Below are 15,314 nucleotides of genomic sequence, written 5' to 3' on the forward strand. Positions count from 1 at the left end.
CATCTTATATGACTTGTTCTCTATGTTCAGTTTAGTTATTTCCTTTAGCAATTGTAATAACATTTTGTGATTTGTAATAACAGTTTATGATTTGAATTCTTAAGTATGCTGCATTTGGGCATATTTACATTACTAAAAGACAGTTAAACATAAGATGTCATCATACTGTGAAGATAATAGTGCTGTGATCTCTTTAATAACCTCGAGATGTCAGCACCTTTGTATGATGTCTCCTTTGAAAGACAGAACTTCAGGAGCACTGCACTCTGCAACACTTGTAGCTGTATCATCTCACTTATGTCCTTAGATTGTACCTTTAGTCATGAAAAACAGCAATATGTATAAATGCAGGTTTATTTTCATTGAGGGATTTCATCTGCCTTTGTATTGCACAGGATGGAGGCCAGCCTAATGCCTCAGCAAGGTCACGTGTCTTGAATTTGCCCGGGAAGCAGAGTGAGCATAGATATTGTACTACCACGTAAAAGGATGATGCAGGGTGACCTTTCTCATGTGAAGGTAGCTCTGTTCCTTTCCAACCACATTGGGATAGAGTTGCCCTCTCTGTCCTTAAAGTTGGTTAAGCACGTGGACTGGCAATTTTACCAAGCTGTTGTCCTAAAAGTGGATTTGTTTACCCAGTGTGCAAGCCAATAACACACAGTCTCAAGGTGTTTTCAAATTAATTTCATTGACGCGCATGAATGGGTGCCTGTCTCGAGACAGCACACCCTTGTCTCAAAAATTCCCACATTTATATACTTAAGTAATACATATTCATTATTATTTCCCTTAATGATTGGTTCTTTCTTCTTCACCTCTCATTTAAAGTAGTGCGCTGACTCTGTCTTCTTCCTTCGTTGTCTTCTTTTGAGTAGGTGGTATCATTTGAGTAGGTGGTCAATGAGGCGGTGGTTGTGATCTCCCCCTGTAGAAATTACCTTTTACCTACTTCTTCCCTAATCTTGGCAGTTTGAAGCTGTTCTTCAAGGTTTATTGACCAGACCATGCCATTACCTTTTCTGACATAAACTTAAAGCTCCATTGTCTAGTAGTTAGTTCCTAAACCCTAAATCATGTCTAGTTATTGTTTCCCTATTTTAAATATTAGCTGATGGGGGTTGTACACAGGACTTTAGCAGCTCCCTGGTTATTTCAACCATATCGTACATATTAATTGATAACAAAGCCACACAAGTTAATGATTTTGTTGGTTGTATTTAGTATCAAAATACAAGAAGTCAGTCATCTGCACACCTGTTAGAGACAAATGTGATGCTGCAGTTTTTATGGCACAGTATCCCAGCTCTGCCACCTTCTTGGTATTACCCCTACTGTTGAGACTCAGTGCCTGACGGATGTGGTCTCTTCAGTTGTTGGAAGCACATCTAGTTAGCTGTCAAAGTAACAAAACTCAAGGTATGTGAATCTGTGTATTTTTATTGAAAGCCATCAAAGAAAATTAGAGATAAGTAAGAGGTTTGCATTTTTATGTACTTTACATTCTTCAGAAGCATGCCTGCAAACCAGTTAACATGGAATGTTAAAGAGCCAATGCAAAATTCATGTGTATTTTTAAAAATACACTTGGCAAAAACCTCCATGTAACTGTCATGCATTGCTTCCATGTTTGCTGTTTTACCAAAGAAGATTACCATGACATTTGTGTCAAAACGGAATCTTCCCAAGTCTTTATCAGCTTCCTCCTTTTCTTGATTTATTCAGTGATGTTTTCTTTTCTGGTACCTCTCAAATTTCTGAATTTTATAATAGGTATTTTTATGGTGGCATTGTAGTGATGATGCCATAAGTACTAGAAAGTAGCACTGCTGAAAGAATTCAGTAGACAAGTGAAGGAAATTCTCTGCAAGTATTGCAGAGAAAAGTGAAATAAAATCTCTGGTGAATAAGGGCATGAATGAAACTAGAAGCTGATTGAAATACTGAAGTTAAAAGCTTTCCCCTACACTCACAATCCTTAAATTAAAACATTGTTTTAAAAGTTGTTGATACGTCTCAAATTTTTGCCAAGTATTCTCCAATCCCATGTATTTCAGATAAATCTTTTTATTAAAAGGAGCTGTCGTTACGTATTTTTTTAAACAGGATTTCTGCATACTATGTCTTGTTTTTCCTCTCAAGCACTTCGTAAATGAGAGTTGATACCAGTCAAATGAATTGTTAAATATGCAAATATTGTAGTAGCTGGAAAGCCTTGGAAGTTGATAAGGAAGTTGCAGCTAATGGATTTCACTAGTATGTGACAAAAGGCTGATTATAGCGGGGGGGGGGGGGGGCAGCATAGTGCATTAGCTGTTAACAGATCAACTCATTCATGTGGAAGATTTAAAGTGCATCATTATTTCTACCTGGTTATTTACCTCACCGTTTCCTTTCTCTTTAATCATTGGGAAGACAAAACTCTCTGATCTGATCCAAATTCTTTACAATTAACCAGAACTTTTGAATGACTGCTATGAAATATTTGCTTAATCATTTTATTCCTTTTTCAAGTTGACCTTTTGTGGCTTTGTTATATAAATTGCATACAAATAACAGTCAGAGAATAACAGGGGCCCTCCCTCTTCCTGACACACACAAAATACTGTAAATTTGTCTAGGTAGAAGACTCTAAAATATGTAACGTTTCTGTGGAGGACTTTGTTTGCTACTTGGTTTTGCTCTTGAAATTTTCATCTATATCATGCTAGAGGAGCCTTTTAAGTACACATCCTGCTTCTACACAGCAGAAGCTAACCACACATCTTAACAGGATCACAGAGCCAGGTTACCAGGAAGATGCCATCCCAACTCACCAATCCACCTTTTTTCCATGCCGTGCAATTCATCTCAAAACCTGAACACGATCCAACTTAAAAGTAAGGATTTTTGCTCTCCCTCCACCTTGCACTACTAGAAACTTGTGTCTCTGATGAACAGAAACCTAATTTCTAGTATTTGTGACAGGTATTTTACCCATTTGTCTTTGTTGCCAATGTTATCATACACCTGACTAGCACTTCTCTGAAATTTATCACCCTGGCTCAGACATAGTGTACAATCCTATCCTCTTTCCCAGCTTTCAGTCAGCTAGGCTAAACAAGCCATGCGTTTCTAATCTTTAAAACATAAATGCAAAAAAAAAAAACCAACCAAATCCCTTATTCTGAGGTGTTCTGTGCATCCGTTCCAGTTTTAACTCCTCCTTCAGTCCAGGTAATAAGAATTGCACACAGCAGCGCAGTGTTCTTCACAAGGGCTTATCCAGGCCTTGTGCAATGTCACAAGTATCCCCTACCTTGATTGATGTATTTCTTCTGGTACGTCACACCTGCGTTTTTCATGGATACATAATATTCATCGTTCTTAATTATCCTGTATTTACTAATCTATTTATTTCCAGTTAGTCACCCCCTTGTTTGCAGCAAAATTTTGGGGAACTAGTCCTTAAGTCTCAGCTCTCCAAGAGTGTTAATCATCTAACCCCCATTTAGATGCCTTTGGGTTGTTATGCTTGATCTCATTTCTTTACATCAGCCCTCAAGATCATTGTACTATGGTAAAGTGGAAGAATAGCTCTGGTATATTTCAGATTGAGAATACCTATGATTATTTTTACAGGTCTATAAAAGGCTTTAAAATTGACAGGTATGTTTGAATTGGCTTGGTATTTAATGTGTCATAGGGGAACGCAGAACAGGATTAGGCATCTGTGATCACTTTAACAAGGGAACCCCAAAACATACAGTCTCCTTGCCCAAGCCAGCTTTTCTTTTTCCACACTTCTGATTATGAAACTTTGATTTTTCTTTTTTTTTCTTTTTTTTTTCTTTTTTTTGAAACAAAACTGGAGGGTATACGTAGACAGCTAGAGGTTTTTTTCTATTTGTGCCAAATCAATTCCAATGGCCACAGAAGCATATAGAATATGTAAGAATTTGCAAAATATACTATAAGATCAGAACATATCTTTTCTTTAGCAGAACTAGACTTATGTCTTCCTTTAACAAATAGATCTTTCATTGTTATTCTTCGAATACCTGACTGCCAAACCATTGAACGTGATCTCTGTTGTACCTTTTGCCCCTTTCTCTGAGGCAAGAGACAACTTGCAGTTTTTGATAGGCAGAATCAAAAGCTTTATTTTAAAATTTAAATACACTCTTTCTGATACCTCCGATTCTGCCAGTGCTAGGAAATTGAAACCTATTTGCTTTTGAATGCCAGACCCTCTTTCTTCTCTTGCTATAGAAGCTCTGTTCTCAGTGATATGCCTCCCCTTCCCTTCCCTCTCCTGCTGTCAGCACCCATTACAGGTGGGCAATTTCAGTACCAGTGACTCTTGGTCAGTTGCTGGGAGCTGGCATCTTTTACACAGCTTCTCTGCCTTACCTACTGAGATACCGAAACACTCTGCATGTGAATGCCTTTAAAGCAGTGGAGTAGGAAGGACATCCTAGTGACCTGCCAGCTCTGTTTAGATGCCTGTGAAATGTTACATGGGAATGACTGCTTCATCTCTTTCAACCTCCTACCTGAAATCTAAAGGCGGGCACCGTGGAACTCAGGCACCTGTCAGCGCCGTTCCCATAGAGTAGCATGGACTCTTCCTACTTCCCAGAGCCTCAGCATGCTTACAGTTATTGCCGATTGCAGTGTATTCACTGCAAAGCATTTCCATTTGCCAAGTACCTGGGTTACTGAGGGCGGTGTGCATACTTTTCTGCTGTAACATAGCATACTGCAATGACTGGGTTAGGATAAGGGTTCTGGAAAGAGTCCAAAGCAAGGGAGGGCTTAGTTCAGCTGGTCACTCTTGTTCATTGTCCTTCATTACCGAACTGGATCCCACGCACATCTTTTTCAAAAGTACATCACCTTCTGTGTCCTTTCTGTAACGGGGCTGTCATCCGCAACAGGATATAAAGGGATTAGTGCATGGGGTGGTCCAGACAGGCCTCCGAGGCAGCTGAATCTGGACTGGATGAGAGTAACCAGAAGCAGCGATACAGCGTTGAACACAAAATTTAAAAACCAGAGCAGCCTGACCTGAAGGTGGAAAAGAAAAGCTTAAACAGCAGCCTGTGACTCTCCTTTCAGTTCTGCCCTGTTCTCACCCTGGCCTTGTTTCCTTCTCTGTGCTCAACAAATGGTGAAGCTGAAGCTGGCTGATGGTGTATGAAGAGCACAAAGACACAACCTGAGGAAATGTGTTAATTGCAGGAGAACAGTGGAAGAGTAAGGCCCCAATGACAGCTGCCTCCAAAGTGGATTCAATACGTGCAGCACATGTGGCACTGGATTATAATTTGGTGTGACTGGTAGGAGGTGTGTTTCTTCTAAGTCAGTGGCAGTTGTAGACGAGGAAACACCCACAGTGGTACCTGCCTGTCGGCCAGAAGGGTAAGAATGGAGCATCTGGTTTATGGAGGCAGTCTGGGCTGGGAAGTGGAATTGTCTGGGTTTTATGCAAGGAAGGTTTCTTTTGTTTGGTTGGGTTTTGCTTTTTGTTTTTACCACAACCAGTTAAATATAGCCCATCAATTAAGAATAAGCCAATGTTTCTACCACAAACTCATAAAGAAACACACTAAATAATTTCCCAGGAGTTTTTTTAAAACAGGCAGTCTCTTGAGAAGAAAGGTCTAGGACTAATTAGCAAGAATGCTGCAGGTCAGGTTTGAAGTACTGCACGGTGACAGAATTCTTTGGAAAGACTTGCCTGGAATTCTCTTTCATTACACTCATATCCAGCAAACACTTGCAGAAGGTGCAGCTCCTGCTCATCTGAGTTGTCCTTCTGAAATCACTCAGATCATTTAAGTGAAAAGTGCCTTTTCGTAAGCAAGAATTGTCAGGGTCTTTTTTTGAATAGTGAGTCTATTCAAGCAGGCCTGGCTTATTAATAAACTTTCAACTGAAATGCTGCTATCCAGAATAGCACATAACGATCCCTTTACAGTGTCAAACTTTTGTTTAAAAAATGTTCTAAAACAAGCATAGACAATATACTGGCATGAAAATTTGTGATAACTTTTTCATTAAATGGTGCATTTCATCTTCCAGAAGAGATTCCAATCAGAATATTTTTTTAATAGCTATAAATCAGCAGTTTGAGTCTATGATGTTTTTATACCAGTTCTTACAGTACTTCTTCTGTTTGTTTGCCTGTTAAGAAAGGTTCATTTTTAGGCATGGAGATTATTATAACAAGGAGGGCAGCCAAATATCATCGGACATTTTAGCATAAAGCTAATTTTGGTGCAAGGCAGATCATCTAAGTGGTTTTTTAAAAAACTTTGTTTCATGACAGCAAATGGAGCACAGAACTTTGCTTGATCCAACTAAAACCTGAGCAAAATCGTATTTATTCATTCAGACAGAATATTTGTAAATGTGTAAGAAGGTTTGATTAACCTTATACCAAGCTTTTTGTTTCCTCTGTTCCTCAGTTCTCACTACTTTGTCAAAATGGATGTGATAAAAATATCCAAGTGCAAAGGAAGTCTGGAACCCAAGCAATGTCTGAATCCATGAAACACTTATGTTTGTGAGACTGATAAGTTTGCATTTTGCAAGTGTTGAGGCAGTCCTGGCCAAGTTATGCATTCATTAGCTGTGGGTCCTTTAGCATTTGTAATTCTGCATGGTTAGCCACTATGTGTCCAGGGTCTGGGTTAAAAAGTCTTTTTCTTCTGTGTGATGAGGAGTTCCTGCCTTCTCTTTTCTTCAGCCTTTATCTTACATTCTGTGTTTCTCTGGGAATAGATTTAAGATTAAGGTAATACAAGAGTTTATAGACGTGGTCTAACAGATAGATTCTGATAAAAAACAGTCCACTGTAGTTATTGTCATAATATACAGAAGGGAAATAAAGTTCAGAAGTCTGTTTGAAGATGTAATGTCAGTACCACAGGTGGGACAGGGAAGTGTTAACACCATAGCAATCCGTGAAGCTGGGGCAGAGCCTAGCAAGCACACTGCTCCAAACCTCTGTACCTGAGTGTGGTATAGCAGAGTGTTAGGACCCCTTAAGGACCCAAGAAAAAAGCTAGCTCCACGCTGTTCTGTAGAAAGTAATGAAGGTGCTGGAGACTGGTGGAAGAATATAATTCTTAACTATACAACTGAAACAGGATCAAAAATAGTGTGGTCATAGGATCATGCAGTGGAGGACTCAGAAGCAGAAAAACTTGACTTTTTCTACAAGAAGGAGAGGTTTTTTCCCCTACAAGCCAGGTGTAGTTGAAGAACTCGCTTCCTCTGGGCAAAAGGAGGGTTAATGAATTTTTTTTTTTTTTTTTTTTTTAATTCATTTTGACATTTTGGAATGATATGAGGATTTCTGTTTCGTTTAAAATGTAGTCAGGGTGAGATGCTTACCTGAAATATCTGCCTTTTGGTGATCCAAATGACAGTGAGATGAGCCTGAATGGGTGGGGTGGAGTTGACAAGGCGAAGAACCATACCCTGATATCCTGATATAGAAGATTGTTTCTTTGAATAAAATAATTTTACTTTTCCTAGGTAAATTGGTTTAGCATCGCAGCACAGTACCTGTAATTCAGTTTATAATTATGTAAAAAAACCAGCCAAACAAACAAAAAACCCCAAAACCCCACACCCCAAACAAAACATATCCTTACATGTACCAAGTGCTTAAGAATCCATAACAGCTTGAAGATACTCCATTTGAAGTAATATTTTTAAAAGCTGGCAAGACTGTTGCTGTTTGAATGGCTGTCTTTTTCAGCAGTGTGTTATATTGTTGAACAGTTTTTCATTCCTGACTTAGAAACTGATTATGCATCCACAGAGCATAAAACTTTAAAGTAGTGCGAGAAGTCCAATCAATGTTTTTATAAAAGCGCACAAGAGCCACTGCTAAAGTGTCATAGTTTCATGAAGCTATGCAGAGGGTCCTGGCATGCGGACTGCTTGGTTAGATTCGTTCCTCTGTGACCCAAGCAGATTTTAAAGTTTAAAAATCTTCACTTTCACTTGAAAAAGCTTCCTTGAATACATAGTAAGTAATGCTTTTAGCTCCTCAGCACATAGCAAAAAGTAAGTCCAAATACAGTTTGAAAAACTATGAACCTTTTAAAATTTCAGAAGCTACTTATAAGAATTAAAACAACAAGGAGATCATGAGTGGTATGACAGAGTTTTCTGCTCTGCTTGCTGCAAGGAATCATGCAGAGAACCTCATGTCCCTTGGGAATGGAGTAGCTGTACTGCCTGACTTCAGGTACTCATGTGGGTGATCTGAATCTTCCCCTGCAATGCAAGCCTTTACTTCTCCCTCTTGACTCCATGGGAAATTCAGGCTCCTTAATCTCAGTGCTGTCACTTGCACCCTACTTGGAGACCAAAAGTCTCAGTGATGACATCATCTTCAGGTCCCCTCCAGCTGTCTTCTGTGCCCACATTTTTAAAATCAGAGGTGATGGGGATGAGATGTTGTAATTTATTAAATGGCCAAACTGAGTCTTACCTGATGTTGCCAGTTAAGGTAACGCATAGGAAACAGCCATATCCCATACGTTCTGCGCAAGGCTCTATACTTAGAGTGTGTTCAGAAAGGGACATGTGAAAGCAAGTGGTGGAGTATGTTTAAAGAAAAGGTAGATTTGGTCTGGTCCCACTCTCTTAAACTCTAAGCTGACCAAGCAACACTCAAAGTCCCATGATTTCCTAGTGTCAGAAGTTAATTCCATTTTGTGCTGTTTCTCGGTTCTGATGCCATTTGTGTGTACCAAAAGCTCAGCTTGCATACAGACAGCCCCGTAGGCATGTTCACTATTTTCCCAAGTAGTACATCTACAAATGCCATTTACAAAAAGCAGTGTGTGTACATGTAAACCACTGCAAAGGTGGTATGATTGGTGTTTTCTCATCAGATTATTTTCTGTAGGTAAAGGTTGCAGCTGTACGTTTCTGAATAAAGTAAAATTCTGCAGTATGTGAAATTTCTGATTTTTCCTTACTTTGAATTTCTGAAGAATCTGTTTTTATGCCAAACCCATTTTTATGGCCATATGTTGATTTTTCTAGGCAGAGTTATAGGAAGTGACTAGATTGTATGATCACCCTGTCTATCATGCCTGCAGGTAGCTTTGAAAGGAAGATAAGTGTCAAAAGCATAATGCAATCTGAGTGTAATTTATGAGAATGACGTATGTGAGAATGTTTTAGGAAATCAGTATCTTTTAGATGGAGCTGCAAAGATTCTGAATTCTGTCATTGTTTTGAGGATCTTTAAAGTGAAGTGGAAAATACAAAATAATATGGATCTGTGAAATCCTCAATGTTATGTCATTTACCCTCATCATGAAGCAAATGGTTGTCTGTGGAAGCTCTGACAAGGCTATTTCAGTCTTCTTGCTATATATTTAATAGTGTACATTCTGTTGCTGTTAAATATATGTTAAATTACATTAAAGGAAACTTTTCAATGACGTAGCATAAAACAAGTCCAATCAGAATATAAAAGATGCATATTTTCTTTAGCATTCTGAAGTAGGTTGCAAAAATCCCACTGTGCTTGTTCACCTTTTCCACCCGCATCTTTAAAAAAAAGTACTTTTAGAATTTACAGTCGTAATTAAAGAGATCACCTATTTGAAGACTAAGCCTGTCACAGTTCAGTTGTCTTAATGAAAGAACAGTTGTATACTTTCAGTAGATCTCTTAATGTCATTGAAATAAAACATGTGAATGTCTTCATTATTTTATTATTTTTACTTATTTATTGAAATAACTACACCATTTTTTGTTGCATGATATTTGTATAAATGGTAAGTTAGTTGAGCTAACTGTTTAGTTAGGAAGATTCATTCCCTGTCTTTTTAGACTATCATCCTACAAATGCTTATATAATTTACTTGGCATATATGTGTAGCAGGGTTTCAATTAAATGAATATTGATGGAACTATTACCTTAGGTTATAAAGTAATCAACCAGAGATTGTTTTAGTTTTGTTATTGTGGAATACCAAATGCTTTACTGGGACTTAACAATTAAATGTGTGCATATACTTCCAAGTTTGTGCATATACTTCCAAGTTTTTATGTGTAAAATAAAATGTATACTAATGTGTGATACCTATGTATGAAATTTGCAGATACTAAGAAAAGTGCAATATTAATGGTATATTTTTATTTTGTAGCTTGGATCATCCTCCTCTGTGCCTTTTACATCTATATTCTCACAGCTGTTCATGACTGTTGTAGTCCCCCTTATTATTGGACAGGTATGTCTTTTAAATATACATTCTTATTTAAAAAAAATAAGATAAAGAGAGCTATCTTAAAGACAGACTGGCAACCTGATAAGCTGCCACATAGGAACAGCCTCAGGATAGTGAAGTCTAATATCAGAGAAAAGATGCTACAGTGCTCCCTGGAGCCACATTGATCTTTGTTGAGATTGAGCATCTGTCCCTCACTACCACAAACATACGCTACTGCATATCGAGAAGGGAGTTTGTGAACATAAAGTGGGAAAAATGGCAGCCCAGACTGTGAGAAATTCCAGCCCCATACAAATGAGCTTTGAGAATACTATATAGTCCTTTTGTCACATGCCCTTTGCCTGGATGATGAAGGAAGTTCTCCCTGTGTAGTATCTACTGCTAATTACAGGAATAAAAAATTCTCAACATTAAAAAACATGTAAGGGCTAAGCAGTCAGAAGTTAAGAAATCATAAAATTAAGGCTGCTCAAGCCATTTTGCATATGCTTTACAATAAGGGTTTTAATTGCACAATTGCAAACTATTCTTTCTGCATGACTCCTCTATCATTTGTTACACTGGATGGAGGGTATTCATGGAATGAGCAGCTGTTCAATATTTCATTTTATACTCATTGTTCGTATTGTAACACAAGGCCTTATTTTTTCATGGCATATGATAGAAATCTTTCACTGAATGTAAAGATACTAATTGCAATATAAGATTTTCTGAGACACTTCTATCTGTAGTATCTGTTTTTTCACAAATGTTAATATTAATTAGTTTTTTCTTCCACATCATGGTGGTAAGTTGCTATATTAAGACCAAAAGTTGTCAGAGGTGTCCACTATTCTTGGACACCAAAACACCCGAAGCCTAATTCTTACATACTTGTAAGTATTCGTTGTTCTCAGGCATTCAGAATGCATGAAGGGAGTATCAGTGGGATTTGCAGTTCATTCCCAAGGGGTACTGTTGCTGATTCTAGCATCCAGTTTAACTTGGGGTTCAGCTGGAACTTTCTGAATTTTGTCAGCCTAAAGCAGGCTTTGAAATGGAAAGCATAGTTAAAATGTAGGCAAATGAAAGTGGCGTCTATAAAGGAGCACCCTGGACAAGGTTAAGAATATCTGTCATTGCCTGTGCTATGTAGAATAGGCAATCAGTCTTGTATCAAACTATAACTGCACGTTTCAGAATTAGCATGTACTGTACCTTACTGAAGCCCTAGTGAAGTTTGCTTCTTATGTGGTCAAAAAACCCCATTAAAGCCTTATAAGAAGATGAGCATGATAAGCATGACAGTAGCCACCAGCATTCAGTATCTGCATAACCTGGCTGTAACCATACCATGTGGAAAACAGGCATAACCTCTGTGTCCCTGAAGGCTATTGAATTGCTCACATGCTTTGAGTTAAATGCCTAAGAATCTCCTTATTTATTAAGACCACAAAGGGTTGCTGATGAACCTACCTGTGTAGCACATTCTTATCTCATCTAAATTAAGTCTCCACCAAAAGCAGACAAGCAAAAGCACTTGAATCCTCTCATTCTGAAAGGTCCAAAATCTGGAAGCTATTAGTTGCAAGCCTTAGTTGGAAATTTCTAAGAAACAAATAGCATGGGAGCAGATCTAGCAATAAAGTAACCTATAGTGATGGGGTATTAGCAAGCTATACTGCAGTGTAATAAGTCTGAAGATGATGGTAGATTGCTAGACAAAGTGATTGCAAAATTTCAAGAGGACTTTCATCTATACATATAATGGCATGTTACTTTGGAGGGATGTTACAAGAAATTGCTATGTGAGCTAACTGGTGGAGTTGGGGGTTTTTTTGGCTTCACCAAATAATAAGGCTAAATAACATGAATTAAGCAATAAGCATATAAAATAAATGCTCTGAATGATCTTAAGTTCGAAATCAGAATTGTGATGAGACTTAACTGAGAACAGATGTGATTTAGGAGTTCTGATAAAGACTGAAAGAAAAAATAGAGAATCTTAAAGCTTGTGTAACTCAATCACAAATTTATTTAAGAGTTTGTTTTTTATAAATACACTTCAGCAAGAAATAGGATGATTCTCCTTCAAAAGTGTTTGAAGCAGTTTCTGGAAATGAATGGTCAACAGAAATAGCTCACATTCTTCTAAGCATAAAGACTTCATTTCTAAAGTTACTGCACTTGATTTTATCTGTTCAGAGGATATGGAAGAGAGGAAATGCTAAGGATAGCTACAGATTAAAAATGCCAAGGGTAGTTTAAATTGATTTTCTTGATTAGGTGGAACTGTACAATAGTAAACCAACCTGCCCAGATAGGAATAGAAGCCATTTTTTAAGGTGGATATCCAAAAATAACATGCAGTAATCAGGGGAAAACAATAAGCAAGAAAAGGACTGACACTAAGAGATACAGCGATAGGTCTGCTTGCCCTTCATCTGGAGGTGACATGGATCAGTTCTGATTAAATGGGAAGTTTTGCATTTAGTTTGTAGACCACTACTCGCTCATTACTGAACTGTTGCACAACCTGCGGCACAGCAACATAATACTGCTTTGTGAATCACAAGTTGCTTGCTCTGGGATTCCAGATGCATTAAGAGATAATGGCCCACAATTCATGAATGATGGTTTCAGCAGTTACTTCTAATTTATCATTTCATGCCCACAATGTCAATTCCTTACCGTGCACAGTCATACTGCTCAGCAGAAAAGTCAGTGGAAGAATGCCTGGTAAGGTTACCTGGTAGCAAAGAGCTTGATTGGGAAAAAACCGAGGTTGGAACCTGCCTGCTTGGAGGATTGCTTCTGTTCAGCCTTCCTAACTCAGCTGTGATCAACAGAGGCTTTACGCTCGATCCACATCAGTGTTAAACAGAGAAGGCTGCTTAAAGGAAGCATTCTCCAAGGGCTTTATTTTCCTTTAAAAAAATCTCGCCTCTGGGAAAACCTGTGTTGCCTAAACGCTCATTTCCTGAGCAGGCTGCAGAGCTGGCTGTTTGAGCAGCCCCTGGGATATAAGCAAAGCAGATGAGAAGGTGCTTTTAGATTTGTTTTGTTTGGGGTTTTTTGTTTGCTTTATGGCAAAATGTATCAAGAGTTTTGGTTGCTTGGCTGACTTGTCAGAATTTTTAATGATGGCTGGGAGAGAAAAGTCACAATAGTGTAATTGATGCTTATTTTCTACTGTTTCTCAAACAATTTTTTCTGTGTGGCAAGACTGCCGTTGACAGGAGTCAAACACACTTTTCTAGCCGCTGCCAATGAAATGCATAAGGGGCTGCAGGTACAGGTTATGCTCAGGTGGTGGCTGCCATTTGTTAGGTAAAGAAGGAACTGTTAAAGGAAGAGGAAGATACTATGTTATCTGAAAGGCACTGAGTCTTAGAGATAGCAGTTACTGATAGATGGTCTTCAGTAAAGAGAATCACTCTGTCAGAGATGTGCAGGTTGTCTAAACCTAAAAAAAATGTTGTGGCCTGCATCTTCTGTGTCTTCAGATGTGTTTTGCGAATTGACAGTATGATGTTCCTCAAATCAGTATTGATAATGTAATATTCCATTTGTATTTATAGAGTAACAAATAAGATGTCTCTGACAAGAGGTCTTGAAAAGAGACATAATCTATAGTATTTTATAAAGATCTAATGTTCTATAAGCCTTGAAGATCTGTAGTGTGTAAGAGCTTGTTATTTGTGCACCACTCTTGTATACCTCTAAGGGGAATTTGAGAATGCTTGTTATATGATAAACATGGTAATAGATATTTCATGGAAAAGATTTTTTAATTTGCTCTGGCAGCTTGAAGTTCTGGTTATTTCTTTTCCCGGGTAGCGGAGTTCTGATGAAGATTGCTGCTCCTGAGCTGTTATGATTTTGCTAAAATAATTGTTTCCTTGTCTATAGATGTTGGTAATACTTTTAGTCAGCAAACAGTAAGGTTTCGAGAAATGTCTTAAGCAGTTTCTCCATGACCAGTTGTGAGATTTGGCTGAAGACTGTTGTTTCTTTGCTTATTTTTTTCTTCTGAAGTGACAGATAACAGGAACAGTGAAAACCACTGCAATATTTCCTTTCCTCTTTTTGCAGACTTTCTCCATTCTCTACACCTAAATGCTTATGACAGACTTTTATTTTATGTTTTGTATTAAAGAGCGATTTATGATTAAATGTTAATGAAATAGAATTTTCACTGTGCTTTCATTATATTCTACTAGTTTGAACATTTTTCAAAGCAGCACACCAAAACCCACTGTTTTCTATGAATAAATAATAAAAAGCTTGTCTGTACATTATCATTCATGCATTCTCTAGTTGCCCCATTGGTAATTTGTCTGCCAGCGTAAAGTGGGCACTTCACATTAAACAGACCTTAACTAAAGCTAAAATTAATGTTATGATTCTAAGTAGTTCTTCTTCCCAAATCTATAAAATGAAGCCAGTTGTACAGAAATCCTCGCTGAGTCTAGTTACACAAAAAAATCTCAATGTCCTACAAGTAAAGGATTTTAAGTGCTTTCTGCATCATTGCCCAAAATGTTCCAGAGGAACCTTATCAACATTTGGGAGGTGTGCTTATAAACACAACTCTAAAAGGGTGCTGTGTTGCAATACAAGTTGTCAGTGAAATTGAGACTAAAAAGCTTAGCAATGTATTTATTTTTAAAGAATAAGAAATTGAAAGGGAAAGGTAGGTGGCAGTTGCTAGGGAGTAGAAGGTACTATTCACCTAAGCCTAATGTTTGTTTATAGTGGGTGGGTGGGGGAAACAATAGTTAAAGAAACTGTTCTACAAAGGGAACAGTGTCAAATCCTTTTGTTCTTGTAACTTAAATCCACATGAAAGTAGCCCTACTTTCTTTTCAAAGTCTAGGGGAGCTGCAGGGAGGAGGAGTGGTACCCTGGGAGATGAGCACTTCTAGAAGCTTGTTGCAGAAAACTGAGTTGGCAGATAAACAGCCTTCAGACCACAGTTCGCTCCCTTCTGACACTTGACTCCAACAGGGAACAGAACCTAGTCTCCTCAGAAATACAAAATATGAGGAAAACATGTACCGCTGCTACAGGCTCCCTTTA

General features: G+C 38.1%; 1 protein-coding gene across 5 annotated transcripts in view; it reads left to right on the forward strand.

Moving 5' to 3' along the window:
• Positions 1 to 15,314, forward strand: part of SLC10A7 (solute carrier family 10 member 7) — a 157,213-nt gene that overhangs the window by 106,806 nt on the left and 35,093 nt on the right. For all 5 annotated transcript variants that reach the window (XR_012651569.1, XR_012651571.1, XM_075035240.1 and 2 more), the window contains one exon: positions 10,170 to 10,253. Coding sequence is in view for 3 of the 5 variants with exons in the window: in XM_075035240.1 (XP_074891341.1) it covers positions 10,170 to 10,253 (84 nt within the window). In the remaining 2 variants the exon portion in view is untranslated. The remainder of the gene's footprint in view (positions 1 to 10,169; positions 10,254 to 15,314) is intronic.

This window comes from Buteo buteo, chromosome 1 (assembly GCF_964188355.1).
Source record: "Buteo buteo chromosome 1, bButBut1.hap1.1, whole genome shotgun sequence".
NCBI classification, from domain to species: domain Eukaryota; kingdom Metazoa; phylum Chordata; class Aves; order Accipitriformes; family Accipitridae; genus Buteo; species Buteo buteo.